The 26,626-nt window shown below is 44.2% G+C and overlaps 1 protein-coding gene across 1 annotated transcript in view; it reads right to left on the bottom strand.

Moving 5' to 3' along the window:
- The window catches only part of LOC149359399 (glutamate receptor ionotropic, kainate 2-like), a 228,886-nt gene that overhangs the window by 115,701 nt on the left and 86,559 nt on the right, over positions 1 to 26,626 (bottom strand). The window contains exon 2 of the mRNA XM_089571616.1: positions 24,975 to 25,133. Coding sequence (XP_089427742.1) covers positions 24,975 to 25,133 — 159 coding nt within the window. The remainder of the gene's footprint in view (positions 1 to 24,974; positions 25,134 to 26,626) is intronic.

Raw genomic sequence — 26,626 nt, 5'->3', positions numbered from 1 at the left:
TTTACCAATCGTTCCGATATAGAGAGATATGAGCACCGAGCAAAGTGATTCATGTGCCGTCGAAAAAAGAAGTAGGTTGCGGACGACATTCAGAGAGTGCGAGTTGGAGAAAGGTTTGATGCTCTGAGAACTGGCCTTTGCTCTGCAAGCTATCACTCTGCTAATGGACACAAAAACAAAAACTTGGTTGATACGGAATACAATGCAATATATCTTATAGTGTCTACGCGAACTACTTCTGAGCATATTAAGGTTTTCCGCCGCCTTTGTCCACTGAGACAACAGTGCGTAGGACTGGTGTTATTAAATATCGAGGGTTTCATTGAAAGCCCGAGACTTTCTCGTATTCATTTCAAAAATGTGAACACCTTCCCAGAAGAGCTAAGGATGGCGGTACCGTGATGTTGTAATGTTTGGCTAAATAGGATGCCGTTCGTCAGCGGCGAAATGCGCACATGATGCTCACCTGGTGTTTTCAAAATATTCTTTTCATCATCATCATCATCATCAGCCTGACTACGCCCACTGCAGGGCAAAGGCCTCTCCTATGTCTCTCCAATTAACTCTGTCCTTCGCTAGCCGCGGCCACCATATTCCCGCAAATTTCTTAATCTCATCCGCCCACCTAATTTTCTGCCGCCCCCTGCTACGTTTGCCTTCTCTTGGAATCCACTCCGTTACCCTTAAGGACCAGCGGTTATCTTTCCTTCGCATTACATGCCCTGCCCAAGCCCACTTTTTCCTCTTGATTTCAACTAGGATATCATTAACGCCCGTTTGTTCTCTCACCCACTCCGCCCGCTTCCGGTCTCTTAACGTTACACTTATCATTTTTCTTTCCATAGCTCGCTACGTCGTCATTAACTTAAGCTGAACCCTCTTTGTTAGCCTCCACATTTCTGCCCCATAGGTGAGTACCGGTAAGATGCACCTGTTGTATACTTTTCTCTTGAGGGATATTGGTAAACTGCTATTCATGACCTGAGATAACCAGCCATATGCGCTCCACCCCATTCTTTTTTTCTAGTTATTTACCTCTCATGATCTGGATCAGCTGTCACTACCTGCCCTAAATAGACATATTCTCTTACTACTTCATGCACCTGGCTACCAACTGCGAACTGCTGTTCTCTTGCTAGGCTGTTGAACATTACTTTGGTTTTCTGCATGTGAATTTTTAGCCCCACCGTCCTGCTCTGCCTGTCTAATTCATTGATCATGCTTTGCAGTTCATGTCCTGAGTGACTTAGCAAGGCAATGTCATCAGCGAATCGCAAATTACTTAGGTATTCTCCATTAACTCTTATCCCCAACTGTTCCCATTTCAGGCCCCGGAATACCTCCTGTAAACAGGCAGTGAATAGCATAGGCTAGATCGTGTCTCCCTGCCTGACACCTTTCCTTATTGGAATTTTATTGCTGACTTTAAGTTGAACTATAGTAGCTGTGCAATCGTTATAAATATCTTCCAATATTTTCACATAACACTCCTCTACACCCTGATTCCGCAATGCCTGCATGACTGCTGAGGTTTCTACTGAGTCGAATGCTTTCTCGTAATCAATGAACGCTATATATAGGGGCTGGTTATATTCTGCGCATTTGTCTATCACCTGATTGATAGCGTGAATATGGTCCATTGTCGAGTATCCTTTACAAAAGCCTGCCTGGTCATTTGGTTGATTGAAGTCTTTTCTATTCACTCTCTTACCAGTATGTGATGACATCATATTGCATAACATTTCAAAAACGATCAATGCACAACGCAGTTTCAGCAGACCAGATTTTGGTGTGCACATCCCAGGCGGAAGTTACTTGCATTCGCTAAAGCCATTTTATCACGTAGAACGGTATCTCGTATGTGATTCAGCCATTCCTACTTCCTACCAAGAAAGAATCGCAGCTCATTCAATTCGCAAACACTTATTTACTCTGTTAGCTTCCGCACTAAGTCGTCAAAACTCTCAGTATTTTTTTAAAAAGATGCGTTTAGCCTTTGATGTCTTTAACTGAGGATTTGTGACTTCTTTAGCATATAGGAGAATTTTTGACGCTGTTTTTGGTGGCCCGATTCTTAGAAAAAAGATCCATTACCAAGAAACCTCCAATAAGACCCAGTGCGAAGAACTTTGAAAAACGGCTGAAAAAAAATGTTAGCTTTGCCTATTTTAGTGCAACACATTTGGAGACTAACCAGTTACTTCGATACATTAAGCAAACACAAAAAGCAACAATTAAGCTTCTGTTTTTCACCTATCTTTTACTGGCCAAAAGGAATATACTGCTTTTTTTGCGGTAGACGGCACGGAAACGTTTCAAATCTCTCTCCCTGCACAAAATAAAATGGAAGTGTGGCTTTTTTAGACTTCGGCATGCGCTCTTTAAATCTAGAACGGAAAGGCAATACTGACGAATCAAACTTTGTTAAGCTTGTTACTTTGGCGAACGAGCAGTGTCACTTTCTTCCACTCTCCACTATAGAAATGTGGAAGAGTCACAGCCCATGATAGATTTTCGCACAGAGTTCCGGTCGGAACTGGCCGGCTGCTTATCAGGAAGGAAGCGAGGGATAACGTCCAACCGGAAGTAGTGTCTACGACTTGAGGCGAAACCAGGAACTGGCTATTCGGGGCTGTGTCGCTCTTAATGGGCATGCCATTCGGACGAGGACAGACGCCCGAGTTTGTTTTAATGTTCCGCCGGGAAGGGACTGGAAGGAATAGTGGGCGCTCTATTTAACTAACAGGAAGAGCTATATTGGTTGCCTTCTTGCAGAGGAAGAGCTTCCTGAAGGAAATAAAGCCTTCCACAACTCTAACTTGTCAGTTACATATCACTTCCGCGAAACACCCCTGCATACTAGCTGTCCCCTTAAATACACACGAAACATTTTTGGTTTGCGCGCAAGTCTTTTTGGCTTTTTGCTTCCATGGCTAGTCTTACGACTGAAGGGGTTGTGTAGGGTGAAAGAAGCCTTTGTGCTTTTTCTCATCTAAATTAAATTACTTCTCCCTCCTGCGATCATATTTAAAAGAAAGACCTCCACAGCGTGAGTAGCGGTGTTAAAGGAATAGCGTGGTGACCAAAATTGTAGCAAAGGACGTGTTAACCGTGTTCATATCTCCATACCGCGAACATAAAGCACGCTGAAAAATATGCAAACCACATCGTTAGCTATCACGAAATTCAGGACGCATAATGGGCTGGTAATCAGTAATTTCCCGTTGGTTGATTTATTACTGGGCGTGCTTCGCCATCAGGAATAAATTGGCAAAACAAGTTTTTACTCACTTCAACTCGAGACAAATTTATAATGGTCCGCAATTAATTATTCATTGAGAAACCGGCGGCTACAATAAAAGATAAGTACAACGTTTTGATAGTAGAGTCAGTGAAGCAGTCCTTGACAACGACATTGCTGCGGTTGTGAAAGAACAACAATATATATATATATATATATATATATATTTGAAGAATACCGTTCTATTCAGTGGTATTGCTATGTACACGAAGATAAATTGCGTTTTCGCAGCTGCATTGGTACAAGTGAGCATGTTTGCGATCGACCTGGCTTAACTTTGTTTGCGCCGCTGCTCCTTTTGTTCTGGGTTGTTTTCAATAAACCGTCTTTTGAAGTACGTGTGGTTTATGTGTACTTACACGGATGTATTTTCAGTACACTCGAAATAGAGCTTCTGTAGAGATTTTTGTAGCATTTGCACGGTCGAAAAGCTTCAAACGAAAGACAAGCAAGGTAGATGAAATGCGCCTCAATACTACAGCGATACGGTAGGCACGGTGTGATCATTTGGAAAATGCTGTGCCCTCGGAATAACAAACACGAAATGTTTTACCCGTACTATGAAATTCAACAGAGGCAATTAAGAATGCAGAAGTATTTGAATTTATATTTTTGCGTTGCCAATCTTTAGCTATATTTCGGAAGAAGCGTGAAATGAGAGCGCTTGAAGTGCCAATACTATTGAGCAACACAACTAAAAAATGATATGGCCCGCAGAAGACCCAATATATCCGCCTTTCCAGCAAGCCCTTTTTCGCGGCTCTCTCATAAAAACCCTGTCCGAGTCGAGATGTTTATATCCGAAAAATACTGCCACAGCCCCCACCCCCACCTCCTCACACCCCCCTCCACTCTCAACGCGCCCGCATTATGGGCGACGAAAGCCGTGTTCGCCGCCGCTCAAGGCACGCCTGCAAGCAGGAAAATTATTGCTGTAAGCAAAAAACAGCGGAACACTGCGCAAGCAACGATCTTTGAAAAGCACTCATCGTGATAAACAACAATTCATTACAACCGGCATCAAAAAACCGGCATTACTGCCTGGCCTAAATTACTTTTTAAGAGCAATGCATTTTTGAACTGCTCTCTAACATACGCTTAAACCTAAACGCAGAAACAGCTTCGGTTGCATTCTTTAGATATTACATCGTGGTCCGTATGGCAATGTCCATTTTGGATTACTTGGATCTAGCTCCATATGGGATCTTTTAACTTCATGGTAGTCTTGTTATGCGCTTCGAGCTAACACAGATGACAAAAATATCTTATATTTGTCATTATGCTCCTAAGAGTGCCGAAAAAATGGTAATAAATATCGTAACAAGAATAACGCATATTACTCAAGGCCTCCTCTTAGAACAAAGGATCCGCTCTCATAAATGAATCAAAAAGAAGTTTGAGCCCGGTATCGGTTTTATAGGATTATATCCCAATCAATGTCTCTTCGAACACTAGACGATTTTCTCCAAGCTATTTAGCGCACAGAAAGGCGCAACATCCAGATATGGTCCCTCCGTTTCGAAAAAATTGTTTTCGAAGCCACTGCCAAGCCCCTATAGGGGCCCACGGAAACCAGAACAGTACAGTCTAATGAGAATCTACATTTCGCTTTAGGCATACAAAAATGCAGAAAAGGCGGCCGCAACGTGCAAACAAATACATGAAACAAGCATTTTGTTCGCGCAAGCCTCGAACGGGGTTGGTGCGTTTGTTAGCTTAGGCATCATTTGTTTTATCAACTGACGCACTATTTCAAGAATGATATGCAGAAAAAGTGATCTCTCCAATAAAAATAAATATGGTTGCTCGGCACCGTGTGTGCAGTAGTTCAGTTCTCTCGATCGTGCTGTTCGGTTTGGTTTATTTTTTTTCCAAGTCTCAAATCTACTCAGGCTTCGAAGAACGCCGTAGTGAAGGGCTCTGGAAATTTCGGCCACCTCGAGTTCTTCACTTTACACTGACATCGCACAGTACACGGGCCTCTAGAATTTCGCCTCCAACGAAATTCGACCGCCGCGGCCTGTACGGAACCCGCGTCTTTCGGGTCAGCAGCCGAGCGTCATAGCCACTGAGCCACAGCAGCGGCATTGTTGTGTTCGACAAATTGATTGATAATAATGCCTTTTCCTTTGAATCATGGCGGCGGCCAGCGCATCCGCGGTCTGGTGATTAAACCGAGTTTTCATTTATGTATATCTTGATTTACTTTTTGTCATTTTCTCTTTATTAGTTCTTTTTCATTGTGAGCTATTGACTACCGGAGGTCTCAGATAAACTACTTCACTACACGCTGCAAGAAATGAGCGTCCCCAGTTCATTCAGTTCGTAAGTAGGAGAGATTGCACAACTTCTACTAGGGCCGCTGAGCCTTAAGCGGGCTATGTCGTATTGTTCTGTTATATAATAGTCACCGCGCCATGCTCGTAAGACACATTTTAATGCAGGAGTGCATTCACCGGCCCGAGAAAATTTTATTAACAGTTCATCTAAAGTAAACCTGAGCCTCTGCAAAAGGAAATATGCATTTAACGGTTAAATTTTCGCCGATCTCTGTCCGCAAGTTTTTCTCTGCCAGTCTTTGTGCGCCTGTCCAAACTCGCATCTCCATGATCTGCAGAATTTCACGAGATGCTGCTTAAACGAGACTCTAAAAATTCTCGTTTGTTTCTTTTAAGTTTTAAATCATGATACCCTTGATTTCATACGAGCCAACTACGGAGGGTTTTATATTATCGCCTACCATAGCATAGTATAGAGACGGCAGGCAGATGATTTCTTGACCTACACAAAGTGAACAAGGCCGGGAAAGCCTCAGGATGCTCACGAACGTTTCGACAAGATGACTTGTTTTGACGTAGACAAGTCCTCCTCTCGAAATGTTGGCCAGCATCCTGAGGCTTTCCTCTTCCTTGTTCACTGAGTGTGCACCTGCAATAAGGACGTTACGAAGGCAGACACCGACTGACTGCATCCCAAAGAAAATTGACCTAACATCAGGCAGCGGCAGTCCTGAGTTTCTAGCACGTGCGCAAAAGCGGTACACGGCGGCCTATTAAATAAGAAGCGTCATAAAATTGCCGGGTGGTGCCAAATTTCCGCGCCTGCGTCGGAACCAATCAGCGGTGGGGCACTGCTGGTAAGAAACTTTCACTCATGCGTTGCTCGATATGAAACAATTTCAATTTTCAATTTTAATTTCAATTTATTTCCCATGTACACATGGTGAGGGCCGAGGGAAAAAAGCCAGAAATTCTGGCTTGACGTGCCCCTCGGCCCCTACATTGCAGGGCAGCAGGTAACATATAAATGTTTTACACAAGTAGCATCTGAAAATGCAAACAATAGTTAACAAAAATGGTTTTGCATATTATTAGAAAAATGACAAGGAAATGAAGTGTACGACAAACAATGGTAACAAAAAAAAGGAAACAGAAAAATACACGTCATCGAACAACAGGAATTCGGTTACTCAAATCAGGTCAACATTATACGGAAACGAAAGAGATAAAGAAGCAGTGAAGAGATAAAGAAGCAATGAATCTATACGGTAGCACATACATCGTGTATAACTTGGCGGCATGCACGTGAAAGATCAACTTTTGCAGTTTGAAACTTATTTAAAAGACGGCGCAACGTGTTTGCTAGACTATGTGTACCATACATTGTGCGATAAGGATGCTCATTCTGAGTCCCCTCTGAAAGTTTCATACAGTGTGCCACAATGGCACCGACATCAGCGGAACCTTCCACAAGTACTGCTGCCAGTCATCGAGAACGCGATCGCCATTGGACACGACAGCAGATACCTTGATCACGGCAGAGGACCTACAGCACGATTGCCTAAGGAGGCTTCAGACGAGGTCTCTGACCACAGAAAACGAACGAGGGAAAGATCCCTTAGGAAGCGGAAACATGGTTCAGCACGCAGGCATTCCTGATATAGGTTAATCTAAGTGTTGCACGGATTAGACCGCTGCTTTTTATTTTCAAAAGCTTCGTTCATCTAGTGAGACACGCTGTGATCATTAAGTGGTTTAAGCTTCACTGCCTTTCTGTAAAGCACAGCTCCAAACGCTCGGATAATTCGATGCTGCTGTGAAATGAGGCCGTCATTCACGCGTGTGTAATGCCCAAGTCGGCAGTTCTGTCGACTAAATTTTTATAGTTCTTTCGCTTCACCAAGGATGGAAATTGAGGGGGCGTCAGCTGACAGATTCTCTTCACACTTCTTTTTGTTTGTACTTGCAAAACTATAGCACACAAATGGGAACCCAGGTAGGTGCCGTCTCCTCGAAATTGAAGTCCCATTACTAAAGTCTCCGATTTCAAGTGAGCGGCTCAGACTGTCATCCGTAGGAATAATTCTTTTTTGTCGTCTTCCTGAACGTTCGCACTCAGTTTTTTCGCTTTTCGTAGAAGCTCTCCCCTCTGTTCTCCTTCAACCCTTCATTCACGTTTTCCGCCGGGTCCTACACCCTGTCCATACTTTCCGCCTTCGCATGTATCGGTTTTTCCTCACTTATCCCAGAAGAAGTACAACTACAAGTGCGATAAAACATACGAGATTTCATTCGCTTCTTGCGAATGCCGGCGCAATTTTTATGTCGTTGTGCACAGACCTGACAGGGGCCCTGACATTCATCGCTTGCCTTTTCCTTTGCTTAGCTTTTGGAGCTGCTCAGTTGGCGCTGGGGACACCAGTAATTTCCATCTATTTACGGCGTCACCGATAAATCTGGGCCATGAAGGAATAAACAGAAAGAAGGGGAATCATGCATATCGACCAGCCTTTCTTTTGACTGCAAACGACACCAATTTAGGAAATTGGACACCATGGTTGACAGTTTCCTCAGTCCTTTATTTTCCAGCCGAGTGCTCTTGAAGCTACTGATGTGTCCTTATACAGGGTGTTTCACCTAAGACTTTCTGCCATTTTTAAAAATAAGGTATTTGAATTAGATGCGCGCTTTTTCTGGCATAGCATTGTCAGTGGTGTAGTACATCATAATGCAGCTAAGACATGCTAACTAGCAGGCTTGTTAACCAAACTTTAACAGTTAACTTTTAAACTATTACCGTTGGGCACCTTAATTATTAAGAGGCATGCAGCCTTCCGTAAGTAATGTCCACATCCGTTTTTAGAATTTCGAGAACGCGATTATCCTCGGTGCTGTGGCCCAACAAACTTCGCCTACATCGCGCCAAAATACATGCGGTTTGAGAAGCTTGCAGGCAACGCAACCTCTCCAGTGCACGTAACTCGTCGAAATAGCCAAAATTTGTTGGGCCACAGCGCCGAGGATAATCGCGTTCTCGAAATTCTAAAAACGGATGTGGACATTACTTACGGTAGGCTGCATGCCTCTCAATAATTAAGGTGCCCAACGGTAATAGTTTAAAAGTTAACTGTTAAAGTTTGGTTAACAAGCCTGCTAGTTAGCATGTCTTAGCTGCATTATGATGTACTACACCACTGACAATGCTATGCCAGAAAAAGCGCGCATCTAATTCAAATAGCTTATTTTTAAAAATTGCAGAAAGTCTTAGGTGAAACACCCTGTATATTTACGTGACCTGGAGGCGCCTCGGGAAAGCCTCTGCCTTTTATGCCACAAAAAAAAACTGCGAAAAAAGCTAACTATTCCTCATGAATTAAATGAAAGCCGGCAAAGTAGGGAATTTCGAAATTTATAAAGCTATCCACAACTGCACTTACGGGCGTTTAATTAGCCGTGAACATTTTCTTAAGTTGGCATAGGCTACATTAGGCATCTTTAACATGAAAACTGTTCTAAAAATGCTTAGTGTGGCTTATTGCAGAAATGAAAACTAATTTACTGCCAACTTTCAAAGAAAATTTCTGTTGTCCATTTTGTCTGCTGAATTTGAGTTGAGCACGCTTTGGAGATTGCTTTTTTTTTTTTAAAGCAGTACCATTTCCAGCTTTTCATTTCAATTAACGTAATATGCAATGAACGCAATACCGATCTTAATTTCAATATGCATGCGCAATACAATGTTGGCCTCCAAAATTGGCTTTGGCCGTTTTGAAATTTGGCCATTCCCCGAATTTGACCTTGACGGATTTGCAGCAAAATTGGTCTTTTGGTAATTTCAATGTGCCTAATAGATGCTAACCTCCAAATTTGCCCAGGGCCACTTCCAAAATTTGGCCCATCCCAACACCGAAGTTTGACCTCGAATTTGGACCAAAAATGATGTTCACGCTAATCTGAATGTGCCCGATGCGATGGTGATTTCCAATTTTGGCCCTGCGAGTAGTCGCTGCGAAGATGACCATAGCCAACTACTTCACGGATCACAAGACTGTGTTTGCCAGAATCGGTGCGAATCAAAAAGCACAAATTAATAAATGCCTAAAACTTGCAAATTGAGCATTTAATGCGAGTACACATAGAAGGCGAAAGCAGCATGTTAAGCCAAAAGATAAGAAAAAACGAAATTGTAGTAGAATCAAAAATAGGTTGGTTTATGGTTTGGTTTATGGGGTTTAACGTCCCAAAGCGACTAAGGCTATGAGAGACGCCGTAGTGGAGGGCTCCGGAAATTTCGACCACCTGGGGTTCTTTAACGTGCACTGACATCGCACAGTACACGGGCCTCTAGAATTTCTCCTCCAAAGAAATTCCAGCCGCCGCGGCCGGGATCGAACCCGCGTCTTTTGGGTCAGCAGCCGAGCACCATAGCCGCTGAGCCACCGCGGCGGCAGAATCAAAAATAGCTATTGTTCTACCCTTCGGTGTCACAGAGTTAAACAGCTGTCAGTTTTTATATACTTCATCATCCTCATAATCAGGCTGGCTACGCCCACTGCAGAGCAAAAGCCTTTCTCATATCTAAAATTAACCCTGTCCTGTGGCAGATGCGGCCTCCTAACACCCGCCAACTTCTTAACCTCATCCACCCACCTAACTTTCTGCCGGTCGCTGCTACGCTAACCTTCTCCGGGAATTCATTCCGTTACGCTTAACAACCATCTGTTATCTTGCCTTCCTCTTAGGTGCCCCGAACTACATAAGCCAACTTTATGTGACCAACAAATATTGGAAGATTTATCAGAAGCCAAAATAAAAGCGCTGACCATAGAAGCCGAGGTCACGAAGTATACATTAGCGTTTATTACTCTTCACCCACTTTGAAGGCAAGTATATGTGCTTTGGTGAACTACAGCTGTAAACCAAAGTGTGTTGAACTGCCATGTCAGCTAAATCAGCTTACGATGTCCGTGCAGTGGACGAGCTCAGCTGGGTTGCAATATTAATGCTGCTAACTTTAGACTGCGATACTTGTAAACGCCGCCATTTCTTACTCAGAATTGCGTGCGATGCATCTTTGTCGAAAAATCTGAACTCATCCCTAGCAACAGCTGCGCGTCGACGGAGATAATGAAATCGTGGCCCTGATGCCCTGATGCCGTGATGCCCAGAGCCTAAAGCTGAAAATAATGCTGCGTATGGCTTCCATCTGCATTTCCGCAGCTACGGAAATATAACGCATGGCGGCGGAGATCAACTTCATGAGGTCATTTTTTGCGCTGTGGGCCTATCTATGGTCATCATAAGCCGTGGCCGAAAATAATTCCCCCCTCCCTTTCATTTCTTGATTTAAATATATTACAAGCTTTGCGATTAAATACGCGTCGTTCACAAGGCCGAAGAACGCTACAAAGCTTTCTACTGCTTTTCACGAATTTGATGTGGAATGCAGTATTGCCGAAACATAACCTTTTATCCTACAAAAATTAGGGGGACGGGTTCTGAAGGTTTCGCTTTGTTAACGAGCGTTTAAATTCACGTTTCCGAAGAGATGGAAAAAAACATTTTTGCTTGTGGAATGAGGCATCGATTGCCTTATAAAAAGTGCTTCTTTCCTTTCTTGTGTAGATTTCATGGAGATAGCGCTTGTTTAATTATTCAGATCAGCAATGCAGGCATCTTTGTTATTTTTCAGTTCAACGTTTGGGGCAGTGCATTCAAAGGGCACACATTTTTTTTTTTTTTTGGCGCTTGCTGCTCCGTCTAGAGCTCTGTCCTCATATTTTGAAACGAAAGAAAACGCCCTTCGCACATTATCTCCCGCAGTGATTCCAGCAGCGATGAGGCTGAGCTGAGGCGCTGTGTGTTCAGGTCCACCGGACAACTTTTTAATGAAAGAGCCAGTGGTGCACTCTACTGTCATGTGGATCCTTTTTTATAATAATAATAATAATAATAATAATAATAATAATAATAATAATAATAATAATAATAATAATAATAATAATAATAATAATAATAATAATAATAATAATACATCTTTATTACTCCTCAAGGAATACATACAGGGTCTGTTCTGAAAGTAGGACTGATTTTTTCCTGGGCGAACGGGCGGACGAAAGGTTCTCTACGCGCGCAGGATCGGTGAAAGGGGATATTGGGAACGCTGGGGAAAATCGGCAGTCTGCTCTCGGCCGTTGAAAAGAGCAGGTCGCTTGTATTGTGGACCCCTGTCCAAACGCCTCGTCACGCAGAATCATGGAGTGTTTACTGGATCAGCGATACGCGATCAAATTTTGTGTAAAGCTTGGTAAAACGGGCAAAGAGACTCATGACATGATTAAGGAGGCCTACGGGGATGCTGCCATGGGTAGATCAGGTGTTTTGAGTGGCTCAAGGTGTTCTAAAAAGGTAGGGAAAGAGTGGAAGACGACTACCGCTCCGGACGCTCATCGACCAACAAGACCAACGAAAATGTGTCGTGATCAAAAATTTACTAAACAGTGATCGCAGGATGAGTATCAGAATGATTGCTAAGGACTTTAGCATTCCTAAAATCCAAGTTTTTGAGATCGTGACAGAAAACTTAGCCATCAGGAAAGTGTGCGCGAAGTTGGTGCCGCGAGTGTTGTCAGAGGAGCAAAAGGCCAGCCGGAAAGCGATCTGCCAGGATCTTCTTCATCACGTGAATGAGGACCCCGATTTTTTTGGATAACCTGGTGACCTGTTACGCGACGTGGGTGTTTGAATACGACACAAAAAGCAAGCGGCAGAGGTCAGAATGGCCCACTCCTTCTTACCCATGCCCCAAGAAAGCGCGATAGAGCAAATCGAAGGAAAAGTCCGTGCTCATTTGCTTTTTTGATCGACATGGAGTCATCCACAAAGAGTTCGTACCACCGAGACAAACAGTTAATGCAGTTTTTTACGTGTAAGTACTCAGAAGACTGCGAAAACGCATTGTTCGTGTCCGCCCAGCCATCGCCAACAAATGGCGGCTACACCAAGACAACGCGCCGAGCCACACGGGGTTCCTCGTAATGGAGTATCTTGCCTCGCACAAGGTGGCAACGCTACCTCGCCCCCCCCCCCCCCCCCCCCCCTAGGGCCCCGACTTGACCCCGCCAGACTTTTTTCTATTCCCGAGAATAAAGTCGACGCTCAAGGAGAAGCATCACGGATCGGTAGAGGCGGTTCAACAGGCCATGACGAGGGAGCTAAACAGCATTCCGGTCCAGGCATTCCTGGAGGCGTACGAAAACTGTAAAACTCATTGGCAGCAGCGTGCGGATGCGGAAGGGTGCTCTTTTGAAAAATACTAATCATTTGTACTATTATCATGAATAAAATTTAGAAAAAAAAATCACTCCTACTACTTTCAGAACAGACCATGTATGATACGTTACCGGGCCTGCCGAAGCCTCTGAATGGCTTATATGGCAGTACCCAGCAGCGGTACAGCTCTAGAGTTCGGAGTCAATGGTATGCACTTTTTCAATAAAATAAAAGCTTTTAAACATACTGTTAGAAGAAACACAGAAAACTCAAAATTGGGTTTTACAAGTACGTTAAACAAACGATTCATGCATGTTTAATACTCTTTCGATGGTGTTAACAATAACAGGGAGGCAAAATAAAGGAAAGAATGTCCACATCAAACAATGTCGTTCCGTACGTACACAGTGAGGGAAGTAACTGAATCGGATGCTCCAAAACATCACAAAAGCACAGATTTAAAGCACTATGCACCAATTATTTTTGAAGTTCATTTCAAGCTCTTTTTACTCCGGATCATGTTGTTTGCTCTAATACTGTTTTAGGAAGGTCATTAAATGTGTGAGGAATGCAGTAGTTTTTTGTCATTTTCCCGTAATGTGTTCTTATCGAAGGTATTTCAAAACCACTATTGTTACGAAATGTTCTCCCGATGCTGCGTCGCTGACGGAAGTAAGTGTTCCAAATGTATTTGGGAACAATGTAGGAGAGAAAAAGAGTGTGAAAATCCGGAAGTTTTAAATATTTAATAATAATTAAAATTAATAATAAATAATAAGGTGTTGCCGCACCCAAGCGAGCTGCAACGGATTGAGGCACATAGAGGTAAGAGGTGTCTTTTCCACCTTTCTCGTTGACTTGTGCAGTACTGGATTCCTGGATGCGATTTAGAACAGAACATCCCTTACCAGTAATTGTTTGTTAGGTGAACTGATTGATTGATTGATTGATTGATTGATTGATTGATTGATTGATTGATTGATTGATTGATTGATTGATTGATTGATTGATTGATTGATTGATTGATTCACCGACCGACCTACGATCGAACGAGAGAGTGAGTGAGTGAGTGAGTGAGTGAGTGAGTGAGTGAGTGAGTGAGTGAGTGAGTGAGTGAGTGAGTGAGTGAGTGAGTGAGTGAGTGAGTGAGTGAGTGAGTGAGTGAGTGAGTGAGTGAGTGAGTGAGTGAGTGAGTGAGTGAGTGAGTGAGTGAGTGAGTGAAATGGGTTCGTAGATCGAGTCATTCGAACGAGCGACCAAACGATTTCGTTTGCTGCCATGATGGAGTGAACAGTTATTTTTCGATCTTCCTTATTTTCAAACCCGGAATTCCAGGACATAAACTCTCTTCTCCACAAATCCTGGCAGGCTCTCCATGGCCGCGGAGGTCGAATGCTAGAGGCCCGTGTGCTGTGCGATGTCAGTCCACGTTAAAGAACCCCAGGTGGTCGAAACTTCCGGAGCCCTCCACTACGGCGTTCCTCATAGCCTGAGTCACTTTAAAACGTTAGACCCCTTTATGATGATGACGTCCTAAAGTGCAAAATGTTTCCTCGTTCTTGCAACGCCTTGCTTTTTGCAGGTACGCATAGTAACGGAACGATTAGAACGTTAATTTTACCAGCGGTGCTAAAAATCTTTTTTTTCCTTCTCTCCAGTTCGACAAAAATTAAATTCCGGTTTTCGCAACAACCCTGCAAAGTGAAGTCAGCTGCTCTTTGATAATAACCAAGTAGGAAATACTCTAAAATTCGTGGCGCACACGTGTCGTCACGACGTGGGAACATTATCAAATCCTGGTAATTCCCCTAAAATCGGTTTTAGAATTTTCCTCTTTCGCAGGAGCCCGAGATACTTGATAGTGTCACACTGAATTGAAATGCGGTATCCTTGTGCTAGAGTATCCGCCTTGCATTCGGGAGGTGCTAGGTTCTATTCTTAATGCTCCCCAGTACCCGGCAGTTTTCTAACGGGTAAGAGATTCACCCCTGGCCTGGTTCTTCGCTTTCCTGCGGTGAAATGCTTCACAACAGGGTCTTCCACCTTTTTCAGGCGTGTCTAGCAGCTTCATCTTTCAAAGCCTCCTCGCTTCACTTCACATACCTGGTTTGCTGGGAATTTCCTTCCTAGACGTACAACTACTACTTCTCTACGCCACGCACAAGGTGCCCTACGTTACAGCTCCACGTCCAATAGGGAGCCGGAAAAGCAGCTTCGTTCCTCTAAACGAGGTAATGCATCCTCCAACTCCAGCTTATCCGAACACCTAATTTTCGTGTGTCAGTCGTTTCGTTTTCACTCATATTTGCTTCTCTTCCTTGCAATCCTAGTCTCGGCTCGAAAGACCCGTCATTGGTCTGAGTGCTTCGAACAAGATTTCGATGAGCCGCACGCCGATGGCAGGCCATTAACACTGAACGTGCTTGTCTTCGTTCCTTTACTGCGGTACATGGGAGCTAAAGCTCCTTTCTCAGATGTGACAGAGCGAAGTACCGTATCTTAGGAACTAGAAGCGCTCGTCAGAGGAAAGAAACACAAGAAAGCGCGCCTCAGCGCGGAACGTGTCTTGTCTCGTCTGGAAAGGGTAAGGGTCGATTTTCTTGCGGATTTTATACGACGGCTACAATGTTTTTATTTCGCCGCCTCGCTCGACGAAAGAGCACAGCTGCGCCACAAAGCAAGGCGAGCAGCGCAGTGCGCGCCGCTGTTCTCCCGACCATTACCACGAGCGAGCAAAGCTCTTCGCACGGGGCTCGGGGATCTGGGGTGAAGCTTACTTTAGAATGCGCTGACTGCGCGCTGCCCAGGAACGCGTCGCGTGCAAGTGTGTTCGTGGCGGCGTTCCTTGCTGCGGTTTACTTTCTCTAGCGTTTACGTTTCTCAATGGAGACGTGCACCGGCCAGGGTCGGGCAACGAGCGCTTAAAGTAGAGAAAGTCCAAACAAAAACGAGCCTCACTCCATCTTCAGTGCCTAGCACTGGCTGCAAACGGCCGTGAATGGTGCGTGTTGTCTTGGAGCTCTGCCCTCGGGCGCCATCAACTTTGCGTTGCAAATGGCCGCCCTATCTTTAGCGATAGAGGAAGCAGCGCTTCGTTCCATGATGCTGCGTCCATTTGGTCTCGTTTAGCGTCAAATCCTTTCTTTTAGGGTGTTTTTCGTCCACCATTCAGGCATCTAGATCTTTTACTTCTTTTTAACAAAAACTGTTGCAAGTAAAAAAGCTAAGCTAGAGGAGCATTTAAAAGCTGGTGCAAATAACGCAGAGTTCTATGTGCCCTATGCTTCCAAGCCCATTAAGAGGCCGATACGGCTGCTCAAACGAACATTTACGAGAGCAGAGCAGCTCTCATTACAGATATGGGAGGTCAAAGATTTTTGCCACCATGAAGAAAAATTAGAATCATAATACCAGGAATTTCTCGCATATCCGCGTGAAACCGTTTATGAACGAATTTTTTTCTTATACTGTGAGATTTCATAATAACAATCAATATATCCAGAGATAATCCGACGGCAGTCGTTTTTTTTTTTCATTAACGTTTTTCCTGTCATTCAAAGCGTTTCCCATTGGTTTCTTACGGCAGTCTTAGCTCTTCGATGTGTATGATGAAAGCCCTTTACAAGAGATATTTAGCTAGATATGAGAAGAGCGGACCATTTTCTTCAATATTTTCACAACAGTATGGTACAATTTTGTAATTTGCAGAACTTTTATCTGAGAGTGTTGAACATGGGAACGAAAAGAATGCATGATATGTTTAAACGTTGCCTGCGCTCCAGCCAAGCGCTGCCTGTGGCTGAAGCATCTGAACATCTAAACAGCACCTCAGGGATCCATGCTCCGGACCACTTATATATATATATATATATATATATATATATATATATATATATATATATATATATATATATATATATATATATATTTATAGAAGGGCTCTGCGCCCTTAAAAGAATAGGTCATCAACTGCGCCTGAATCGTAGGTCATCGCACAGCCGCTAAAATTTCCTAAAAACCATAGCGAGTCGTCGTTATGCCTGACATCAGGTCCGGATTAGAACGCCTGCAACGAGCAACTGTCGTTGATAAATTTTGCCTCTGGTCTCTAACCTGTCTCAGGAAGCTACAGTTAAAAGGATTTACAGTTTCCTTCGAGAGGCTACAATCGCACATTGAAATCGCTCTTAACAGAATGGCCGACCTCCTCGCCAAAAAATACCGGTCTTATCTATCTTTAGGGGCTGTCCCAAAGGACGAGGACTATGCAAAGTGGCTCATTGTGCATCAATATTCTGCAGTTTGGCCGCTGCTGCACCTTTCTTGCATTGGGCGAGGCTTGTCGAGCGACACAGCTACTCTGGTGTGTCGCCTGCACATGAGCCGGTTCTGCGCCAGTATGGATTCACAAGATTCGCCGCGCCAGCCCGCCTATGTACTAAAGTGTGATACTGTGGGTGATGTGAACGTTTTCCTTTTAGCGTGCACGCGTCTCTGTGCCGAGCTTGACACACTTTACGCAATCTGAGGAGAAAAAATACTGCCGTTCGACAATGTCTCTCCAATCATGCACCCTGATGAATCCTGAACTGAGCGGTGAACAGTACCAAAATCACTCGAAGTTTTAGAGGGCACTAGCCTTACGTATTAATGGTAGACACACGATTATTCAAATTTGTGACTCAGGTGGGGCCAATTCAGATAGGCAGTTAATCCCACCTGTACATTCTAATCACGACAACGCCTGTCGCCACGATCTACGTAAGTTAAAAATTGTTATTTCGGAAGGAACACCTAATTTTAGTTTTGTTTTTCCTTTTAAACAGTCTGCAAATTCATCACTACGTGTAATTCGCCTTCAGGCACTAAATATTTTATATTTATGCTTCTTAACCCACGCTTTTTGGCTTAGAAAGCCGAACAGTGGCTATAGAAAAACAGCCGATAACAGACCCAGTTGACTGACACATGGTATACAATATCTTCAATAAAAACGCTGGTCCTGACCATGCCGGCGGGTGTAGAAATTTATTCGCGACCTGCTGCCTCGGCTTCGAATTCCGTAGTGGCCATTTTTCCCAACTCTTTGAAGATCCAGCATCAAGGCCGCGGGATTCGATTCCGAAAGTGTTCGATGAACTGAGAAAAATGCGCGAGATGTGGGCTTGTTAAGTGCACATCTCCTGTAGAGAAACGGAAGTCTATTTGATGTGCCCACACTCGTGAAGAGTCGGCGTGGCGCCTTCGAAACGACGCTAAAGGTTATCGAGGCAGCAACTTGCGAAGTCCCCAGCCTTCAGTATTCGCTTAACGTCATCTGCGAGCGCTCTCTCTTTTTAGGATGGCATTACCATATTCTTCTATCGTAGCAGGTGCGCACTCAGGTTACCTTGCCTCAGTAACACCGAAAGAGCGGCCGGCCTTGCAAACGCAGCAGACGTAGCAAACACAGCCGGAATTTTGAAGTCAAAATACGCATTTCATCCAGAAGGCGCTGTCCGTGGCGCTTTTTCCAAGAAGGTTTTTTTTTCCTCCTCTGGCTTTGAGCGCAGTCAACATCAAATATATTTCTTGGGAGACAAAAAGTAAACGATGAAACACGCCGCAGAAGCCCTTTCAGCTTGCCCCGTCAGCGGGATGTCTGTTTTCCTCTCGAATTCGGCGCAGGGGGAAATGAAAGCGACGCTAGAAAACAAAAGAAGGAAAAGAAAAAGAAGCGTTCGCTAGCGATCAGCACCGCCGAATCGGCATTTGGAAAGAAGCACCTGCGACGTTGGAAAATGAGGATCTTCTTCGCGCCAGCTCTGCCTTTCATGAGAAGGGAAACCTCCTCAAATGGGAAAGGAGAATGAAATGGAAGACGCGAAGATGAGCGGGCGAGAGCTAGATCGCAAGCCGGTGTGACGCCAAAGAGATATAAATAGATGCAGAGCGCGAAAGAGATAAAGGAAAGAACAGAGAAAGAGAAGAGAATAGTTTTGAGAAGGATCATTGTTCCAGAACGAAGAAACAATCAACGATGTCATTCAATTCCGGGCGCGTTGCAGTTCACCAGAATTGCCACCCCTCTGCCTCGGACAACAGTTCGCGATAATGAAGTTTGGCGAAGCGCGTGGCGTCGTACTATTGCCTTCTCCTCCAGCTATACCCCCACTCTCCTCCTCTTCATGCGAAACCCTCGCATGCTTGAATCACACAGAGACCCAGGTCACAGCGCTCCTCGCGCTCTTCATCGCAGAGGACCAGATTAAAAGCAGCTCCTCTTAGCCGCATTCACCAGCTTCACCGTTCTTTGTTCTTCCTTAGTGCCGCGGCACTTTTAGTGGCTCTCTCTCCTCTTTTCTCGAAGGTCAGCGGCTTCATGTCAATTCTTTTTTCTTCTTCTCATATTCTTTCACGCTTCTGATATTCTTAGCCCGGAAGGCTAAGAGAAAGCCTTCCGGGCTAAGCACAGAGTTATTCATTTTTCCGGTCATACCTAACGCATAATTAAACGTCCTTGAAGAGCAACCTCCGAGAGCTGAGGAGTGCGGCTGTGTTACACTTAGTCGCATTGTCGGTCTGGTGATGTTGTTTTTCTTTTTATGTACTTGTTTTTCTTTTTATGTACTTGTTTTTCTCGCAACTCACGCAGTGTTTGGCTGACGTTTATAAACCCTTTTGTCGTCTACAAAGTGTGCAAATGTATTTGCTGTCTACGTCAACCTTCCCCATGAAAACAAACAATAAATTTGTATGACCATTAGGCGCTGCAGAGGTTAAACTTCCACCTCGGCAATTGAGAGCGCTACGCTTCAGAAATCCAGACTGTTTACAACCACCAGGGCACTGTTCTCCCTCTGCCCAGGAGACGGCTTTATTTGCACTCCACCTCCATTCAAATGCAGTCGCCGGGGCTACAACTACCAGCCTAATAGAATAAAAAATAATTGAGGAATAATAAAATTAATTGCCTGTGCATCATTATTTTTTTATGGTGGATAATTGCCGTAAAGTCTGGAAGTTTGGAGCATGAGGCTGGTATTCTCAATGACAAATATATTGCTCCTGAAAGAGCTGATGTACAGAACCAAGTACTTAATTCTTTGTAAAGGGTTAGAAGGTAGCTGCTACTGCCAAGAGGGGTTACTTTCTGATTAAGCACCCTCATTTCATGCTGTCTTTAGAGGAGGCCCGCCAGCACCGCTTCCTAACCTGCTTCATGTGAATCGCGCATGATCGTCCTGGCCATAAACGGCTTTTAGTTTAGGCCGGAGGTATCTATTCGGGGGAAGGGCGGAGGGGGATTAACCGTGGTTTTCTGGGCAGGCCAGAATAATAACATGAACGTCGTGGTACCATTGGCGTTGTTTCCACAAGAAAACAAGACACCCAAACCTCGATTTCTTGACCTGTAATAGGATCAAGCGTAATTAGGACTCATTTAAAAAGCATTCAAGAGCAAATCTTGTATCCGCCATTATTCTCTCTCTCGAGATTAAGTGCCTAAAGCAGCATTGACAGGGCAAGCGTAACAAGAGACCGCGCGAATAATTAAACGAAAAGCGTGAGGTTGTTCCTAGAAGACGGAATGAAGAAAAAGTCTAACCTTCGCAGATTGAAAGGAAATAAAGTTGGACATCGGGTATCAAAAACACAAAACGGAGTGTTTTCGCTTCATTCATATAGACCTGTATAACATCGCCGCGATTGCTTTGTTGATTATCTGCGGTCATCATGTAGAGTAACGAGTTAACCAAAGAAACTCTTTGGGAAATATCGCGGTTTTAACGCATTTCTGTCAGTAGTATTTAGGTGACAGTATACTCGCTGCAGTAATGTAAAGAGAACCTTTGTTCAGTTCTCACGCGGGAAAGAAAACATGTGTTGTACTTATATACATACCGCGCTGAACGCTGATCTAGAAGCTACAAATGTTATCTGTGGTTGTGAGAGACGTTTTGCCAAAAACAAAGCGTTTCTCACGTACAGCACTGCAATGTCTTCCGTTAACACTGCAGTATTATGCTCTCCTTTTGCATGGAAACTTCACCGCGGATTCTCTAGTCTCTTGTTAACTGGGCTACAATTGACATCAGAGCAATTTGCACAAAAACTTGAGACTGGATCGCGTCGTTGATGCCCGGACAGGAAAAGTGCCCGTGTTCAAAAGCTCCACTAGCATCTAGAGTTTGGCCACAATTTTTGTGGCCCCACGCGTTGTTCCCCTTGAGTACCAGTGTATTGAGGGGTAGAGCATACGCATGGAGTCACCAAGAAATAATAGGATCCCTGTCATTGGTGTCTTCGCCCTTGTGAAGAATATTTTATAATTGAGAGTGGGCATCATATACCGCTAACTTTCATCGATTTGCATAGCAGCCATCATCAGAGCCCTTGTGCTCATCTGTTGCAGTGCGAACAGAGGAAATTCTCCCCATGAATTTTATGCGTATAGGCTGAAAATATTTGTTCGTTTGGTTCTTCACTTTTCTTTGTGACAAATTATGCCCTGATTTCTGCTGGCCTGCTTTAAAAGTGCACATTGCAAGGGATGAAAAACAGATTTCTCCCTTTGAAGTCGAGAGTTGGACAAAAACTCCCCTGGTCGGGGCGAGTCACATTAAAACGTGACCAGATATTCTCGGAAAACAAAATAAAGACGTTTCTAAACCGATACAACTTGTTTTTGCACTTATTTACTCTTTCAACGGCGTCTGGTTTTACGGGTCTGAATTCTTGTTCCTCTACCGCAGCGAAGCTCAGAACACGCCAGTTGTATACAGCGCCCGCCCACTGTGGCCGCTCACATGCCAGACACCTCTGCTCCAAGACATCCGTGGGCTAGACCTTTGAAGGTGGCGTCACCACAAAGAGCATATTTTTCAAAACGTCAACTGCCCTGCTTACCTGCGTAACATTCTCATTATTCAGCAAGCAAAAGGCACAGGTCTTCTTAAACGTCGGTTGCCCCGCAGAAAGCGTGCTCTGCCCCTGTCTTCCGGATAATATGCGAGTCGAACCCACTAATCAAACGATCGAGCTCGACAGCTCCACGCACTGAAAAGTTAATGCGGCCAAACTTTCTTTGCCCTGGTCGAAATTAGAGGCGTGCTCCGGCTTTAGCGCAACCCAAACACACATTAGAAGCGAACGCAACCACGAAGAGGCTGAGACCGCTGGCAACCTACACGCCTTGCGGCAAAGCTTCCATCCAGGTTCTTCTGGAGAGCCAGACGTCGTCGTGGTCGTTTACGTCTATATCTCAGCGAGGCACGCGCGTCCATACAAACGAGCTCATTAGGCCTCACAGCGCGCGCCAGATTTTCGAGCCAATCTCGGGGCTCCTGGCGGCAGGAACCAGCTTGCCGTTGTGGAGGTTTATTGCGACACGCTGCATCTCGGCCTCAAAGTGCAGAGTGGTCTCGAATACGGCACGCTGTGCCAAGCGGGTGCTGCTGCCATTCATACGCCAATATGGTGCGGGGATTAAACGACGTCCCCTGTAGCTGCCGCAGAATTAATAAATGCTGGAGTAGCCGGATGGCATTAACTGTTGTGTCGAAAATGCAGAAAGTCGCTGTCGACGTTTCGAGAGACCTTAGGTGAGTATTCGTCGCGCTTAAAGTTGAGAAAGGGTGACAAAATATTCAGCAGAAGTGGCGTAACCGAAAATGCTCTAATGAGAGTAGGCAAAAATACTGCGAGAATAACTATTATAAATGACTCCAAACTTTCTCGGGAAATTTTATATTGTATCGACTTTTTTCTGCGTGTATTTGCGTCTTATTTAAATGTCTGTTCAAAGACCAAGAAGTCCAGGTCGGAGGAGAGCTACGCTATTCTGCAAACCTAGAACCAAACTTATCAGCCTCCCCCTAATAAAAAAGTTAACTATAGTTTCTTTTTGCCTTTCCCTCAGTCAAGTATCAAGCTTCCATCACACTTTAATCATAAAGTATACGCCAGGCATATGTAAACCATTTAATTGAGTTGCAATCCTGCCTGGGTTACAATGGCAGGTAGAAAAAAGGCAGGAATCTGACGCGTACGTGTTTAGAAAAAGGAACGAGAACACAAAAAAAATAATGATTTCAGAAAAACGAGTTGTCAGTCTTTGGAAATGTTTACTACGTCAAAATATTCCTCATTGTCAGCGTCAGCGCGCCTCTTTCTCTGTTCGATCTCCTTTTATGTGTTGTTTCGCTAAACCTGCAACATTAAGGTAATTTTTTAGCAGTGGTAAATATAATTATATGACGGTACATATGCATAGCGGTCCAGTGGTGAACCGTATTTCCTTGAACTCTTCGATTCCTCATACATTTCTAACAGTACTGTATCCAGTGCCATCGCCGCTTCCAGTCTCAACTGCCTGCATCTTGCAAATACTTCTTTGTTCCGCCTGGTTTAAATGCTTCTCTTCGGTGCCTCATGACGTTTCTTTTGGGCGGAAAACGCAACCTACGTTCAAGCTCCTAGAGTGAAGCAAAAGTGTTCGTTACTATGAGGAATCTAACAAATGCGATTGATCACGTTGCACGACAAAAGTCGGGACTTCCGGCGTAACACATTTTGCAAGTGAGCATATCGAAATACAGCTGGCTCACTCGGTACACAGCCTACTATACTTCGTGCTTTTCGACAAACACCGGAATGGAAGTGCGGAAACTTTGAAGCACGAGATCAATAAAAACATACACAGCCAGCTGCCAGATTGAGGCTGAGAAAAATAAAGGGCAATGAAACAAGCCTCAAATCAAAGCACACAGAGGTATCATTGCTTGATCAAAAAATAAGATTCACTGCATACTTCACAACGGCAGAACGGCAGGAGCAATCGATTGAGAAGGTTGAGGCACTTCAGGGCCGAAAGGATGCCGAAGGAGAAAACGAAGAAAAATATCCACCGGGAACTCGTCCCGACGTCTGACTGAGAAAGCAGGCATCCGTAGAGATTAGGAACGAATTTGCATCCCCTCTACGCGCGTACCCGCCCTCTAGGGTCCACACAAACGCAAGTAAATACCTGTACTCACGCACGCACAATGTGGGGCGCTAGGAAAAAGGAGTAACATCCTTCCCCTTTCGCTTTCAAAGGTGCGTTCCTATCAGTCACGGCGAATTCCCAAGGCTGCTACTGGTGCTGAGGGTAGAGTGAAAACCGAATAAAACTCTGGAACACAAAGAAGCCGGGGCAAATAGCGACAAGACCCGCACAAGAGAGAAAACCGGCGTGTTTGCTTTTGACTGCCTTCCACTTGGGTCAAGAGGCTCCACAATGCTGAGGCAGGTGTGCGATCTCGCGCTGCTGCCAGCAGTACACCTCCCGACCGTTTTGTAGAAGAAAAGAAGAACTCGAGTAGCAGTGAAGAGAGCTTCGCAAACAAGCAACTGGCAAACTTTAGAAACTGGGAACACGGAGACGTATGATCGCGGAGCACAACTTTGACGTGTGCTCCTCGCTTTGTCAAGTTTTTTTTTTTATATAATAGCGCTCGCCCGAATGCTTCTTTGTCTCGTTTTTGAAAGCTTGTCAGGTACAATTCTTAGGGATCAGGAAGAAACAGACGAGCTCCCATGGAATATAAACCGTGACATTCACATGCAAACACGAAGGATGGAAACTAAGGTGCGCGCGTGTGTGTTAATGTAAGCTGTTGTACAGAAAAAAAATACAATAGCAATGTGTTGGCGTGTTCTCAGCAGCGCAGTGCTGGTACCGGTTTGAGAGTTTCTCGGCGTCGAAGAATCATTATTTCGTTTGAATATTGCAATAAGAATGGCAAGCACACCCCTAAAGCCAGTTCAGAAACAACAATCTTCAACGTGTTCTAAAATAAAAATATTGTCCTTGGTTTAAATGTCCCGTTTATATATTATGCATTTATTTACTTAGAAGAATACTGCTAGGCTTAGTGACAGCTATTAGCAGGAGTAGGCGTGCAAGGCGTACACTGGATCTAAAATATTTCTTACCAAAAAAACTTTACTTCCATCTTACTTAACTTCAGCATAAAAACTTACTTCAAAGAAGAAAAAAAACACATGAAAGAGGCACATTAAACATCAAGTCGTCGCCATGGTCTGAGAAAATATATGCTTGCTAATAACAACACAGTAAATGTGCATTTGGGGCCTACCTGCTTTCCGCGCGTGGAAGGCGTCGTGGGGCGGTATCCTCTGGATGACTCCTGCCAGCCTGAACCTCGTGAGAGAGTGCGAAGGGTCGTTGTTGACCAGGTCGACGGCGCTGCGGAAGGCAGCCTCCGAATCCCTTTGGCCTTCCTCGAAAATGGCACCTGCAAACAGGGTAAGGCAAAGTGTCCTCATACCTGCAAACACCACTGGGCTTGAGCCTACCCAAGAGCAGTTATAAGAGAAGATGTGCTTTCGGTTGTCTAAAGGAAGTATAGAGGATTATTTCATACGGGTTGTCTGATCCTTTTAGTACTGCAGATTCACGACGCGTTCATGAAAATGAAAAAAGGTTGTTGTTTTTTTCATTGATTTCAAGCAGAAAAGCATGCTTTGGTTATGTCAATCGGCCTCTTTAAAGCATCGTGTTTGGCCCGCTTCTAAAAAAGCGGAATAGTTGTTTTCCTCGCTATACACAAGAAATACCCACCAGAGCATGGTACTGTGAAAACATTGGCAATGCGTCAGTGGTATTGGCTCTGTAGTTTTAACAGCCAATAAAAAAAAGGTAAGGAAATCTCGTAGAACACATGAGTACACTATTAAACAAAGAACTAGGCCACAAGCAACTCGTAACAACAAAGGCGCACTCACGGTCCTGCTTCACTAGCTTAGAGACTTGGTACTTCTTACGGCTGCCACAAAATATGAGCCGGATATGTCAGTGTTTTGCATCTTCAGTGACCATTCAGGTCGATGTCGGGCGTGCAATGCGAAAGGCACCTAATGTCGACACGTGTTGATTGGACAAGTTTTCAGAAAAGTGAAACGTGCAGAAATTTAGCCTTGCTGGTTTTTCCTCGCGAGAAAAGCAGCGCAAGAACATTCGAAAAGAACAAGGACGCACACAGCAGAGAAAGACCATCCGCTCTGTATTTAGTTTCTCATATTGCGGTCAAGTATATAATCCCTAGTTGTTTTCTAGAGGCATTTTGATAGCTACTTTTTTGCAAAGGAGGTGCAGAAAAATTGCGTCACTTGCAATATCAGATATCTGCTCACTACTTACGCCAATTACAGCTTTGTGACAAGTCAGGCATCATATTGTTAGATTCCGTCTTTAAACAGTAGGTTTGTAATGTAAGAGGTGCTGAAAAAATATAATTATAAAATATCTTTGGCATGATCAACACATTTTGATGTCGTGAAAGGAGATATTGTGAATCAACAGCTTCCGAAAACGTCTTATGCAAGCGGGTTCTGGAGAGCCGCATTCAATTTTCCCTCTTCTACCTGACATGGCTTGTGTGTGGGAGGACAGATGCCTCTAATGACCATCTTTTCAGGAAAATTTAAATCATTGCATGAATTATTCTCTGAGGTCGAACAGATAAATTATTGGCTTGGGCGAGCGTATTACACATTCTTACAGCAGTTTTGCAGAATATGAATATCCATTACCAATAATTCTTTGTACTAGTAGGAGCGGCCGGCAATCTTGCATGCTATGCAGCTCTTTCTAGCAAGCTGTGACAATTAAGAAATTACGAAGGGATTACAAAACGTAGCGCACATGAAAAAGTAGCGACAGAATTGACGTAAGAAGTGGCAGGCTCTGTAAACATCACCCAAAAGAGGAACCGGGAAATACTAGACT

Source organism: Amblyomma mixtum, chromosome 2, assembly GCF_055824585.1.
Source record: "Amblyomma mixtum isolate Tamu chromosome 2, ASM5582458v1, whole genome shotgun sequence".
In the NCBI taxonomy this organism is placed as follows: Eukaryota; Metazoa; Arthropoda; class Arachnida; order Ixodida; family Ixodidae; genus Amblyomma; species Amblyomma mixtum.
This window is presented reverse-complemented; position numbering and strand designations above follow the sequence as displayed.